This window comes from Rhinoraja longicauda, chromosome 21 (assembly GCF_053455715.1).
Source record: "Rhinoraja longicauda isolate Sanriku21f chromosome 21, sRhiLon1.1, whole genome shotgun sequence".
Classification (NCBI taxonomy): Eukaryota; Metazoa; Chordata; class Chondrichthyes; order Rajiformes; family Arhynchobatidae; genus Rhinoraja; species Rhinoraja longicauda.
Window position 1 is genome coordinate 20540513 of NC_135973.1, and position 14404 is coordinate 20554916.

The following is a 14404-nucleotide window of genomic DNA, read 5'->3' on the forward strand; positions in this document are numbered from 1 at the left end:
TCCACTAAAATCATACCATACATATATGCACGATCATACATAAATACAAGATTATGATTGTAGCGTAAAAATAGTAGATGTTCTGAGGCAACACAGTCAACACGTTTCCATCGCCGTCTCACACCTCTCAGGTACGAAGTTCTTAAAAATATTGAGTCCTATCATGGCCATAAAGGCCCGTTGTCCTAGTGGTGGCACTGGGTCGGTGTTGTACGGGTCGGCGATGCTGCCAGTGTCCTCCACTGTCGCTCCGTGCCACTGCAGGCCACATCCGACCTCTGTGGATGTGGCCTGCAGTGGCGCCCGACCCACGCGACCCCCCAGCTGCTGCAGGGCCTCCAGCAGCCCACTGACACTCGTCCCCTCTCCTCCTGCGGCCACCGCTCAGCCTCAGTGCCCCGAGGCACCTCCTGCAGCCGAACTCAGAACCCCAGAGCACCTCCGAGGGTGCAGGAAGCGAGCCCCAGCCCCTCACCGGCACCAATCCTCCCCTCCGGCCACTGCACACACCATCTTGGCTGCTGAGTCAGTAGCTTGTGGCTCAAACGTCAGTCCAAGCTGGAAACGGTGCAGAGAAGATTTGCAAGGATGTTGCCTGGGCAAGGGCCTGAGCTACAGGTAGAGGTTGAGCGGGCAAGGACTTTATTCCTTGGAGCGCAGGAGGATGAGGGTGGTCTTTTGGAGGTGTACAAAATCATGAGAGGAATAGATCGAGTAAACCCATAGTGTCTTGCCCAGAGTAGGGGAATCGAGAACCAGAGGACATAGGTCTAAGGTGTGTGGAACATTTAATAGAAATCTGAGCAGTACCTTTTTTACACAAAGGGTGGTGGGTGCATGGAACGAGTTGCCAGTTGAGACAGGTACTATCACAACGTTTGCGAGACATTTAGACATGCACGTGGATAGGACAGGTTTAGAGGGATATGGGCCAAATGTGGGGACTTGTGTAGATGGTGCGTCTTGGTCGGCGTGGGCAAGTTGGGCTGAAGGGTTTGTTTCCACGCTGTAGGACTCCATGACACAAAAAGCAAGTATAGCAAAACATTATCCTTATGTTTCAAGGTGCATTCAAACCCCAGCAATCAAACCATACCCCTCCCTCCCCACCCTGGTTTATTTACCACTTTGTTTTGCTCAAGATTCCACCGTCTACAATTTCTTCTAGACACAAGGAACTGCAGATGCTGCTTTACAAAAATAGACACAAAGTATCGCAGAAGTGTCTCGGGTCATAATTTATAGCAGCAGAATAGGCCATTTGGCCATTCAATCATGGCTGATCTTATTTTTCCCTCTCAACCCCATTCTCCTGCCTTCTCCCCATAACCCCTGACACCCATCCTAAGCAAGAATCTTGTCAATCTCTGTCTTTAAAATACTCAATGGCTTGGCCTCCACAGCAGCCTGAGGCAATGAATTCCACAGATTCACCTCCCTCTGGCTAAATAAATTCCTTATCTTTTTAAAGCTATTGTGATGTTGTGCCCTCTGGTCTTAGACTCTCCACATTCACTCCATCCAGGGAGGGATCAGGCAGCATCTCTGGAGAACATGGATGGGTTTTGGGTCAGGACCCTACTTCAGATTTGATAATATTACAGTGGCCAGAATTGCCAAAGAAGGGAGCTAACCCGAAACTTCACGTGTCCATGTTCTCCAGCGATGCTGCCTGACCCGCTGTTACTCCAGCACTCTGTCTCTTTTTTGTAGACCAGCATCTGCAGTTCCGTGTCTTAAATCGAAGCTCGTATCACCCCAGTGTATCTGAGATGTCTGGGGTGAGCTTGGAGCTCCCTCTGCTGTCGTCTCTCGGCATTGTTGTCCGTGCTGGCAGCGCAATTAATTTCACAAGTTAATGAGTTTTCTACTAATTATCGTATTACTCAAGGAATTCTCCTTGATTAGCTTTAATCAGCTTACCCTTACGGTATTTCATAATTCCTCAATTAAAACAATTTCAAATCCCACAAAGGGCACAGAAAATTGAATTTGTAAAACTAATTACAATTGATACAATGTTTGCATTTTGATATTGACAGATTTGCAAAATACTCATGGCACTGAAAGAACCATTTAGGCTGTGGAGTCTGCTTGAGTTTTACCCTCTCCCCGAGATGTGCTAATTCTTCCACCTCAGCTGCACGCAGTTTGTTCTTCAAAGTCCCTGGAGATCTTTCTTCCCTGTTGGAATAGCACCTCATATTTCGTCTGGGCAGCTAACAACCCAGTGGTATGAGATTGATTTCTCTAATTTCAAGTAACCCTTGCTTCCCTTTTCTCTCTGTCCCTCCCCTATCCTAGTCACCCTGCTAGTCCCACTGTGTGGTATCCCTTCGTTTTCACCTCTTTCACAGCCAAAAATGGACCATAGGAAAAAAAACTGCAGATGCTGGTTTAAATCGAATGAAGACACAAAATGCTGGAGTAACTCAGCGGGTCAGACAGCATCTCGGGAGAGAAGGAATGAATGGGTGACGTTTCAGGTCGAGGCCCTTCATCAGACAATGGACCATTGTGGGCTCCATCTTTCCTGGGTCCTCTGTGTCGGCTCTGATTTGTTTTTAACTTTTTCTTACCTCTAGTTTCCCTCTCCCCCGACTCTCAGTCAGAAGAAGGGTCTCGACCCGAAACCTCACCTCTTCCTTTTCTCCAAAGATGCTGCCCGACCCGCTTTGTCACTCTGGCATCTTGTGCCTCCCAGGTGTGTAAACCTGCACTTGCAGATCATCCCCGCACATGAAATTTGACCCGGTTCCATTCCAGCCCCAGACTCTGGACGGGCCCGCTGGTCCGGTCCATCTAGTCTGGCAACGGACACCGTGGGCCGAAGGGCCTGTTCTGTGCTGCACCGTTCTTCGCTCGACGTTGCAGTCACTGTGTGTGCAGCCCCTGCCCTCCATGTTAACTTCCAGCACTTTCTGCTTTCGTTTCGGATTTCCAGCGCCTGCCCTTTACAGGTCGCTGATTTGCAACATTTTATGAAGCTCTGTAGTAGTTGCAGCCGCCGACCCGCCACTGTCGTGTGTGCAGACCCTGACTGTGTGTGTGTGCAGACCCCGACTGTGTGTGTGCAGACCCCGACTGTGTGTGTGCAGACCCCGACTGTCCGAGTGCAGACCCTGATGTCCGAGTGCAGACCCTGATGTCCGAGTGCAGACCCCAGACTGTCCGAGTGCAGACCCTGATGTCCGAGTGCAGACCCTGATGTCCGAGTGCAGACCCTGATGTCCGAGTGCAGACCCCAGACTGTCCGAGTGCAGACCCCAGACTGTCCGAGTGCAGACCCCAGACTGTCCGAGTGCAGACCCCAGACTGTCCGAGTGCAGACCCCAGACTGTCCGAGTGCAGACCCCAGACTGTCCGAGTGCAGACCCCAGACTGTCCGAGTGCAGACCCCAGACTGTCCGAGTGCAGACCCCAGACTGTCCGAGTGCAGACCCTGATGTCCGAGTGCAGACCCTGATGTCCGAGTGCAGACCCTGATGTCCGAGTGCAGACCCCAGACTGTCCGAGTGCAGACCCCAGACTGTCCGAGTGCAGACCCCAGACTGTCCGAGTGCAGACCCTGATGTCCGAGTGCAGACCCTGATGTCCGAGTGCAGACCCTGATGTCCGAGTGCAGTCCCTGTTGTCCACAGCCCGGAGTTGCCAAGTTACAGAAAGTCCAGGCAGAGTTTGGACTCGACCATGCAATGCAATCCAATTTAATAAATTGCACGTTTTGGATTGCTTGCATTTGTTTTTTTGTTTTTTGTTTTTTTTGCAACAGCTAAAATGCAACGTATCCGGCTTCTTCGTGCTAATGTTTTTACTTTCAAGTTTGCAAAGATAATTTGTTCAACGGGTTGCGAATGAACACTTCCGTCTCCAGTGGCAACGGAGCAACAGTGGAGCAGGAGGGCAGGGAGCGGCGAGGTTCCAGCCGCCTCTGTAACCTGCTCCATCAGCGCTCGCTGCAGGAGGGCCCCGGCCAGAACCTTCCCTCTGCAGACGCTGCCCGACTCAAGATACCGACATCTGCGGCTCTAGTCGTTGAACCTCGGACCATTCACTGGCCCCGGACACAGGTACAGAGATTTACGAGGATGTTGCCAGCACTGGAGGGTCTGAACGAAAGGGAGACGTTGAGTTGGCTGGGACTCTATTCCTTGGAGCACAGGAGGACGAGGGGAGATCTTACAGAGGTCTATAAGATCATGAGAGGAAAAGACCGGGTAGATGAACAGAGTCTCTTGCCCAGAGTAGGGGAATCGAGGACCAGAGGACAGAGGTTTAAGGTGAAGGGGAAAAGATTTAATAGGAATCTGAGGGGTAACATTTTCACACAAAGGGTGGTGGGTGCATGGAACAAGCTGCCAGAGGAGGTAGTTGAGGCTGGGACTATCTATCCCATCATTTAAGAAACAGACAGTTACATGGATAGGGCAGGTTTGGAGGGATAAGGACCAAACGCGGGCAAGTAGGACGAGTGTAGCTGGGACATGTTGGCCGGTGCAGGCAGTTGGGCCGAAGGGCCTGTTTCCACACTGTATCACTCTCTGACTGTGATCTGTCAATCACCATGTATCTGGGAGCTGACGTCAACCCTCTGTGATGGACGGGGTGGATGGTGAGGGTATTGGGATGGTAAGAGGTGGAGAATAATCTGTTCAAGTTTGTAAATCGTTTAATTTTGTGGAGCAGGAGTTGTCCAGTTTGCTGCAGATAACTTGTTTCTCTGCAGATCAGCGGAGGTGGCTGGTTGTCTGCACGGTGCCAACATGAACCAGACCATGGCCGACATCCTGGCAAACCAGCAGTTCCTGCGAAGCTCATTGTAAGTCCCTTCAACACAAGCAGTAGAAGGTGGGGAATCTGTCTCGGCACGGAGTCAGGGTTAAAGCGAGTTTCACTCCCACTGAGTTTCCCCAGCACTGAGCTAAACACAAAGAGCAGGAGGAGGCGCAGGGAACTGCAGACGCTTGAACCTCAAGCAAAACGCAAAGTGCTGGGGAACCCAGCGGGTCTGACAGCATCTGTGGAGGGTATAAACAAGGATCTGCAGATGCCAGTTTACACAAAGGGGCACAAAGTTCTGGAGTAACTCAGCGGGTCAGGCAGCATCCATGCAGGACATGGATAGTTGATGTTTCAGGTCGGAACCCTTCTTCAGATTGATTCTCCATTCCCTCCACAGAAGCTGCCTGACCCGCTGAGTTCCTCCAGCACATTGTGTTTTGCTCAGTATTCCAGCATCTGCAGTTCCCTGTGTCTCTGGGCCCTCTGGTGCGTGGATTGGCAACTTTACAGTGATTGCACTCCATTGGAGAAGTGCTTGAGAAATTCTGAGGGTAGAAACATTGCTTGGAAATCCCAGACTGTTAATTCATGTTAAAGTCTGTCATTCATGTTGGACATGTTGTAAAAGTGGCCATTGTGCCAGGTTTGTCGAGGTTGTTCTGCTAGAACGCAACAGTGGCGTTGGACAGAAACATCGCATCATAGATAGTCACCTGATGTCATAAAAAAAAAGATCTTTTTAATAACTGCATTATTTTTGTTGCTGCTAAAAAATACTAAAGGCTGTATGTTCCTGAATTGGTCGATTGAAAGATACAGCAGGGAAACGGACCCTTTGGCCACCAAGTCCACACCGACCATCAACCACCCATTCACACTAGTTCAATGTTATCCCACTTTCTCATCCACTCCTGACACATAGAAACAGGAAATAGGTGCAGGAGAAGGTCCTTCGAGCCAGCACCGCCATTCAATGTGATCATCCAAAATCAGTACCCCGTTCCTGCTTTCTCCCCATATCCCTTGATTCCATTACCCTAAGAGATATATCTAACTCTCTCTTGAATACATCCAGAGAATTGGCCTCCACTGCCTTCTGTGGCAGAGAATTCCACAGATTCACAACTCGGATACAATTTACAGAGGGCCAATTAATCTATAAACCTTTACGTCTTTGGAGTGTGGGAGGAAACCAGAGCACCTGGAGAAAACCCACACGGTCACAGGGAAGATGTGCAAACTCCACACAGGCAGCACCTGAGGTCAAGATCGATCCTGGGTCTCTGGCTGGAAGTTAGCGGAGACGGGCCGATCCCGGGATTTTCTCATCCACTCCTTACACATAGAAACAGGAAGTAGGTGCAAGAGCTCATTCGGCCCTTCGAGCCAGCACCGCCATTCAATATGATCATCCAAAATCAGTACCCCGTTGGCTCTGCAGGTTTTGTTCTGCAGCCCAGAGGCACGTTGCATAGAAACAGCCAGAGGCCATTCTGCCCTTTCATAGGGAACAGCAGGAGGCTATTCCTCCTTGGCCCAGCTGAGGCCTTTCTGCCCCTTGATTAGGAACAGCAGGAGGTTTATGACGGTGCACAGGGATTCCTAATTATTGGAGTGAATGATGCCAGTTGGTTGTTGATTTTTGACCAACATTTCTGCTTTATTTTGAGGCCAAAGTTCAGGAAAAGCGCCCTGTCCCAGAGGGCAGCATGGCAGGACCTGGACATGGCTGACCCTGAACCAGAGGACGGCTTACTGGTGACGCATGTCAATCAAACTCACCAGCTGCTGGTACGTAAGGCAAGGACCTGCCCACACTGTGACCCCCACGCGGTGACAGTGGGGCAGTGACCAGTGGGGCAGTGACCAGTGGGGCAGTGACCAGTGGGGCAATGACAAGTGGGGCAGTGACCAGTGGGGCGGTGACAGTGACAGTGGGGCCGTGACCAGTGGGGCAGTGACCAGTGGGGCAATGACCAGTGGGGCAGTGACCAGTGGGGCAGTGACAGTGTGGCAGTGACAGTGTGGCAGTGACAGTGTCCAGTGGGGCAGTGACAGTGTGGCAGTGACAGTGGAACAGTGATGGCAGGGCAGTGACAGTGACCAGTGGGAAAGTGACAGTGGGGCAGTGACAGTGTCCAGTGGGGCAGTGACAGTGGAACAGTGATGGCAGGGCAGTGACAGTGACCAGTGGGGCAGTGACAGTGACCAGTGGGGCAGTGACAGAGCGGTGGTGACAGAGCGACAGTAACAGCAAGCAACTGCAGCTGCTGCTTTACCAGAGAAACAACCAAAGTGCTGGAGTAAGTCAGCCGGTCAGGCAGCATGATCGTACTTTGGTCAGGGCTGCACTTGGAGTATTGCGTGCAGTCTGGTCTCCCCATTACAGGAAGGATGTGGAGGCTTTGGAGAGGGTGCAGAGGTGGTTTACCAGAATGATGCTCCCATTTCCCCCGTTAGGCCCAGGTCCCTCTGAACCTTTCCTACTCAATTACCTGTCCATTTGCCTCCACGGATGCTGCCTGACCAACTGAGTTACAGCATAGAACAGTTCAACACAGGATCAGGCCCTTCGGCCCACAATGTCCGTGCTGAACATGATGCCGTTAAACTAATCTCCTCTGCCTGTACGTGATCCATATACCTCCATTTCCCTGCACATCCATGTGCCGATCTAAAAGCCTCCTAAACACCACTGTCGTATGTGCCTCCACCACTACCCCTGGCAGCGCGTTCCAGGCCCCCACCACCTTCTGAGTTCCTCCAGCAGTTTGCCTTTGGCTCAAGATTGCAAGGTCCTCAGTCCCTCTCGGTCTCGACTTTTGCTTCCCGTTCCTTCCACGGCATCTTGCGGCTCTGAAGGGGAGGCCATTTGGCCCGGTGTGGCTGTACTAGCTCAGTGGGAGCTCTCCCTTTGATCCCGCTCCCCCGCAGGTGTGTGCTGTGCTCGTCTCCTCCCCCTGCTGTGCAGCCCCGGTGTTGCAGCCGACCCACGACTCTCCTCACTTGCCCCCCTGATCTCCAGCGAGTTTCCTCTCTCCAACAGGGAACTCCTGCAGCCCCTGCCGTGCCCGCAGCCACCCAAACCTCTGAGGAATGGCTGGCCACTCACGGCCTGGAGCCCCAGCAACTCACCCTTCACCAGCTTCTAACTGAAGGCTGTGTCATCAGGTGAGTCCACTATCGGTTTATTTATTGTTCAGAGATACAGCACAGAAACAGGCCCTTCAGCCCTTCGAGTCCATGCCGACCATTGATCACCCATTCACACCAGGGGCAATTTACAGAGGGCAATTCACCTACAACCCCGCACGTCCTTGGAGGAAACCCACATGGTCACAGGGAGAACATGCAAACTCCACACTGACAGCACCTGAGGTCAGGATCGAACCTGTGTCTGTGGCCCTGTGAGGCAGCAGCTCCACCACTGCATTGCTCCTAGTTGTCGTGGGTACTGAGACCAGTGGGAGCTTTTGTTTGAATGCTGATAGATCAGATCATGTTCTACATGAGTACAACAGGCCATACACAAATACAACAAGTACTACACATTATGCTGCCACGGCAAATGCAGCGGCATAATCAAGGACCAGTCTCACCCCGGTCACTCCCACTTCTCCCCTCTCCCATCAGGCAAGAGGTACACAAGTGTGAAAACGCACACCTCCAGATTCAGGGACAGTTTCTTCCCAGCTGCTATCAGGCAACTGAAATATCCTCTCACCAACTAGAGAGCAGTCCTGACCTCCCATCTCCATCACTGGAGACCTTTGAACTTTCTTTAATCAGACTTGAGTGTTGCACTTCTGCACTAAATGTTGTCCTCTTTATCATGTATCTGTGCATTGTGGGCGGGCTGATTGTAATCATGTGTGGTCTTCTCTGACTGGCTAGCACACAACAAAAGCTTTCACTGTACCTCGGTACACGTGACAATAATAAACTAAACTAAACCAGTACACAGAGAAAACGAGCAAAGTGGAGTTGGAATATGTGTAGTTTACCAGGAGTTTGCCGGGGGTTTACCAGGAGTTTGCCGGGGGTTCACCAGGAGTTTGCTGGGGGTTTGCCGGGAGTTTGCTGGGGGTTTACCAGGGGTTTACCGGGAGTTTGCAGGGGGTTTACCGGGGGTTGCACTGGCCTCCCCTCTCATCCCCGCTCTTCCCATTCTCTTCAGGAACGAGGAGAGGGAGGTGAAGCATTTACAAGTGCGATTGGACATCATCGAGAGCTTTGAATCCAGGGTCCGGGAGTAAGTCACCCGCTCTGCTTATTCTCACAGATGGAGGACATTCAGTCCGTCGAATCCTCGCCTTTCCCTCTTTACAGATGTTTGTATATCTCCCCCTCCATCCAGCCACCGGTCGCTGCTCATGTACCGCCCGCCCGCCCGCATTGAGCGGCCACACCAACCCATCCAACACATGTCTCAGCACAATCCACACATTTGTTTATGACCTGTCCACGTTCTCCACAGATGCTGCCTGATCTGCTCAGTTACTCCAGCACTCTGTGCCTTTTTGTGTAAACAAGCATCTGCAGTTCCTTGTTCCTATCACTTGCCAGGCTTTGTCCCTCCCCCCACCACGTTTCCACCTTACTCCCTCCCCACTACAATCAGTCTGAAGAAGGGTCCTAAGCGGAAACATCACCTGTCCATGTTCTCCACAGATGCTGCCTGACCCGCTGAGTTACTCCAGCACTCTGTGCCTTTTTTTGTAAACCAGCATTTACAGTTCCTTGTTTCTTCATTTATTTGAGGACATTTATCTCAGTAACGTTTATTTCATGAACATTTAATTGAGGACATGTATTTTTGAACACTTACGACGAACATTTCTTTCAGAATGATTGACGTTTACCAGAAGCGAATCAGTTGGTTGAAGGAAGGGAGCAGAAAGGTTGGTGTTTTGTGTCTGTGGATCGGGGAAACTGACCGTAGAAGAGGCCCTTTGGCCCTCTTGCTTGTGCTATCCCCTGTGAACCTGCTGTTGTAGGTTCCTTTACCCCATGGCTGTACTGAGGGGGCAGAGTTTCAGTGAGAAGGGCGGGGTTTGTAGGAAATGTGCGGGGGGTGCCTGGTTTAACGTATCGGAGAGCCCATCGAGTCTGCTGTTTTTCCGGGTGTCACACAGGGATTCTCTCCCTCTCGGAGGGAGTTGGTGTTTCCGGCTCTGACCAGTTGTTTCTGCCCCTCTAGATGTTTGGTTTGGTGAAGGGGGCTCGGCTGGGAGTGCTGGTCGACTGTTCCGACGCCAACTGTGGACTTGGCCGGCAGCGGGAGTTGCAGCGAGATCTGCTGGTCAGTGTCCGGGCCTCCACCGGGACCACGCGTGTAGCTGGCGTGTCCGTGTCCGCCCCACGGATTAGTGGTGTATGTGCAGTGTGTAGTGGTCTTGGGAGCTCTAGACATTGTCTCCACACACCATGAGGATTATTCAGAGATACAGCGTGGAAACGGGCCCTTCGGCCCATCGAGTCCGCGCTGATCACCCCGTACACTTGCACTATCCTACACACACTAAGGACAATTTACAATTTTACTGCAGCCAATTAACCTACAAACCTGTACGTCTTTGGAATGTGGGAGGAAACCGGAGCACCTGGAGAAAACACGTGCGGTCACAGGGAGAACGTGCAAACTCCGTACAGACAGCACCTGGGGTCAGGTTTAAAGCCGGGTCTCTGGCGCTGTAAGCAGCAACTCTACCGCTGCGCCACCGTGCCGATCGTCCGATAGCTTCAGGCCGTACATGCAAAGCTTCTTCTGTTCTACCATCCTCTCTCAGCTGATGAACCAGGGGATGGATGGCCACAGGCTATGGTCTGAGTGGGGGGGCCTCAGTGACCTTCAAGAGTAGAGCACAGCTGCAGCAGCACGAAGCTGGCTGATTCTCAAAGGGCATTTCTTCCAGATTGAGTTTCCAGCATCTAGTGAATGAACCAACACAAGGGATAAACCTACTGCTGTTGGTGTGTTGTTATCACGTTTGCCGAGGTACAGTGAGACAGGGATAGATAGATTCTTGATTCGTTCGAGTGTCAGAGGTTATGGGGAGAAGGCAGGAGAATGGGGCTAGGAGGGAGAGATAGATCAGCCATGATTGAATGGCGGAGTAGACGTGATGGGCCGAATGGCCTAATTCTACTCCTATCCCTTATGACCTATGACCTTATGACTTCGCTCTGCCACCCTGCATGTCCACCTCTGCTTTAAATATGCCCAATGACGGCCTCAAATCTGGATGAACTGAGCAGGTCAGGCAGCATCTGTGGAGGGAATGGGACAGGCGACATTTAGAGCTGTGACCCTTCTTCAGATCAATGGGAGAAAGCTGGAAAAGAGAGGTGGGGGGGTGGTGGTGCAAAGCTTGGCAAGTGATAGGTGGATACAGCTCCCTCCACAGATGCTGCCCGACCCGCTGAGTTTCTCCAGCACTTTGTGTTTAACTCATACCATACATGAGGTAGTGCAGAAGAGAAAATTAGCAGAGTTACAGCTACAGAAAAAGTGCAGATTAAAAAAAGTGTAAGAGCCACAATGAGGTAGATTGGAAATTCATCCACAGCATGTGAGAAGACGTCCAGTAGTCTGATAGCATTTAGAAAGAAGCTGTTCCTGAGTCTGGTGGTGCGCGCTTTCAAGCCTCTGTACCTTCTGCCTGACGGGCGAGGGGAGAAGAAGGAATGACCTGGGTGGGACTGGGACAAATTTTTGATGTTGACTATTTTCCCGAGTCAGCATCAAGCATAGATGTTGTCAATGGTGGGGAGTCTGGTCTGTGTGATGGCCAGGGCTACTTCCACAACTTCCTGCGAGTGATTTCTTGCGGTCTTGGACAGAGCTGTACCCAAACTAAGCTGTGATACATCCCGTCAGAATGCTTTTTGTTTTGCATCAGCAGAGGTTTGTAAGAGTCACTGGAGACATGCTGAATTTCCTCAATTTCCTGAGGAAGTTGCTGCCTTCTTGGCTGTCGCACTGATGTCGTTGGTCCATGGCAGGATGTTGGTGATATTAACGTCAGGGAACTTGAAGCTCTGGAAGACTCACCTACCTCCAGTGGCACCACTCACTCCCTTACCCCACCCTCCCCCCCCGGCTCCCCCACTCTCTCCCCTTCCCCGGCACTCATCTACAACCCATTCCCCACTGCTGGATTAGACTGGCCCAGTGTGTGCACATGTTCATGTGTGTACTTACGTGTGTGTGCTTGAGTGTGTAAGTGTGTGTGTGTGTGTGTACGTGTGTGTGCAAGTGTGTAAGTGTGTGTCTGCATGTGTGTAAGCGTTTGTGTGTGTGTGTGTGTACGCGTGTGTGCATGTGTGTAAGCGTGTGTGTCTGCATGTGTGTAAGTGTGTGTCTATAAGCATGTGCATGTGTGTGTGTAAGCCTGTGTGTCTGTGCATGTGTGTGCGTGCGTGTGTAAGCGTTATGTGTCTGTGCGTGTGTGTGTGTAAGCGTGTATGTGTCCATGCTTGTGTGTCAGCGCGTGTGTCTGTGTGAAAGCGTGTGTGTGTGTGTAAGCCTGTGTGTGTGTGTGTGTAAGCCTGTGTGTCTGTGCATGTGTAAGCGTTATGTGTCTGCGTGTGTGTGTGTAAGCGTGTATGTGTCCATGCTTGTGTGTCAGCGCGTGTGTCTGTGTGAAAGCCTGTGTGTGTGTGTGTGTGTGCGTGTCTCCCCCTCCCCTCCCTGCCCTCCCTGACACTTTGCTCTCCCTGCAGGCCCTTGTGGACGAGCAGCTGAGTGGTGTGTCACAGCTCTACCTCCTCTCCTTCGGCTCGGAGCTGCACCCGCTGTGGGACACCGCGCGGGACCTCAACCTCCACACGTGAGTCCTTGTTCATGCGTCGCCCGCGACACGTATGATGCATGGGACCCACACGGCCGGACCCCCAGCTCCCGGCCGCTCTCCCTCGCCCCCTGGAACACTCGATAACGCCATCCTCGCCCCTGCGAGACTTCACACTTCACACTGGACGAGAACAGTCCAGCGCGGGAACAGGCCCTTCGACCCACAGTGTCCGTGCTGACCAAGTCCCGACCAATACATTACGGTTGATACTTTAGACTTTAGAGATACAGCGCGAAAACAGGCCCTTCGGCCCGCCGAGTCGGCGCTGAACAGCGATCATCCCGTACACTAGCACTATCCTACATACCAGGGATAGTTTACACTTTACAGAAGCCAATTTACCTGCAAACCTACGGGTCTTTGGAGAGTGGGAGGAAACCGGAGCACCCGGAGAAAACCCACGCGGTCACAGGGAGAACGTACAAACTCCATACAGACAGCACCCATAGTCAGGATCGAAACTGGATCTCCCACTGTAAGGCAGCTGCTCTACCGCCTCGCCACCATGCTGACTGTGATACATTACAGGAGATAAATTCCCCCATACATGTCCAGCCACACTCCCCCCTCACGAAAAGACATAGGAGCAGAATCAGGCCATTCAACCCATCGAGTCTGCGCTGCCATTCAACATGGCTTAATGCATTTCCCCCTGCAGGTTACATGAGGCCCGGCAGTGGGTGCAGGCCCTGCAGCCTGGCGGGAGCTGCAACCTGCTGCAGGCCCTGAAGCGGGCGGTGAGGGTGTGGCAGCTCGACTCCCTGCTGCTCGTCCTGGGAACCTGGTAAGGGCATCGTGGGAGAGGCCCGACCCCAGCACCGACCCATGACCCCAGCATTGACCCACGACCCCACCACCGACCCACGACCCCAGCATCGACCCACGACCCCAGCACCGACCCCCGACCCCAGCACCGACCCCCGACCCCAGCACCGACCCCCGACCCCAGCACCGACCCACGACCCCACCACCGACCCATGACCCCAGCATAGACCCACGACCCCAGCACCGACCCCCGACCCCAGCACCGACCCACGACCCCACCACCGACCCACGACCCCAGCACTGACCCACGACCCCAGGGGGAGACAGGATAGAGAACGCCACAGCACAGGTCATCATGCAGTATAGTTTAATGTAGAGATACAACACGGAAACAGGCCCTTCAGCCCACCGAGTCCACATCGACCAGCGATCCCCATACTATCCTGCACCCTCGGGACAATTTACAATTTTACCAGTCAATTAACATACAAACCCACATGTCTTTGGGATGTGGGAGGAAACCGGACAGCTGGAGAAAACCCACGGTCACAGGGAGAATGTACAAACTCTGTACAGACAGCGACCATCGTCAGGATCAAACCCGGTCTCTGGCGTTGTATGGCAGTAACTCTACCGCTGCGCCACCGTGTCACCATCTTACCCTTCTGCGTTCAGTCGGCTGATTGACTGCAAACAATGCCAGGGTGGGGGGGGGGGCGACATTGCGATGTGGAAGGCGCTGTACAAATGCAGGTTCTCTCTCTCCCAGCCCCGACCAGCCCCCTGGGATTCTGGTCGACCACCTGCAGCAATGCATGTTGGGAAGGTCCCTGCCTGTACAAACCGTGGCGTACGACTGCAGCCACCACACCGCCCAGGTAAGCTCCACACTGCCCAGGTAAGCTCCACACTGCCCAGGTAAGCTCCACACTGCCCAGGTAAGCTCCACACTGCCCAGGTATGGCTGGGCCACGCTCCACACTGCCCAGGTAAGCTCCACA

General features: G+C 52.6%; 1 protein-coding gene across 1 annotated transcript in view; it reads left to right on the top strand.

The window, feature by feature from the left end:
- Nucleotides 1-3513: 3513 nt before the first annotated feature.
- Nucleotides 3514-14404, top strand: part of vwa3a (von Willebrand factor A domain containing 3A) — a 36792-nt gene continuing 25901 nt past the window's right edge. Inside the window, exons 1-10 of the mRNA XM_078418533.1 lie at nucleotides 3514-4070; nucleotides 4727-4819; nucleotides 6453-6573; nucleotides 7829-7953; nucleotides 8960-9034; nucleotides 9629-9683; nucleotides 9983-10084; nucleotides 12508-12614; nucleotides 13297-13422; nucleotides 14173-14281. Coding sequence (XP_078274659.1) covers nucleotides 4764-4819; nucleotides 6453-6573; nucleotides 7829-7953; nucleotides 8960-9034; nucleotides 9629-9683; nucleotides 9983-10084; nucleotides 12508-12614; nucleotides 13297-13422; nucleotides 14173-14281 — 876 coding nt within the window. The 5' untranslated portion in view covers nucleotides 3514-4070; nucleotides 4727-4763. The remainder of the gene's footprint in view (nucleotides 4071-4726; nucleotides 4820-6452; nucleotides 6574-7828; nucleotides 7954-8959; nucleotides 9035-9628; nucleotides 9684-9982; nucleotides 10085-12507; nucleotides 12615-13296; nucleotides 13423-14172; nucleotides 14282-14404) is intronic.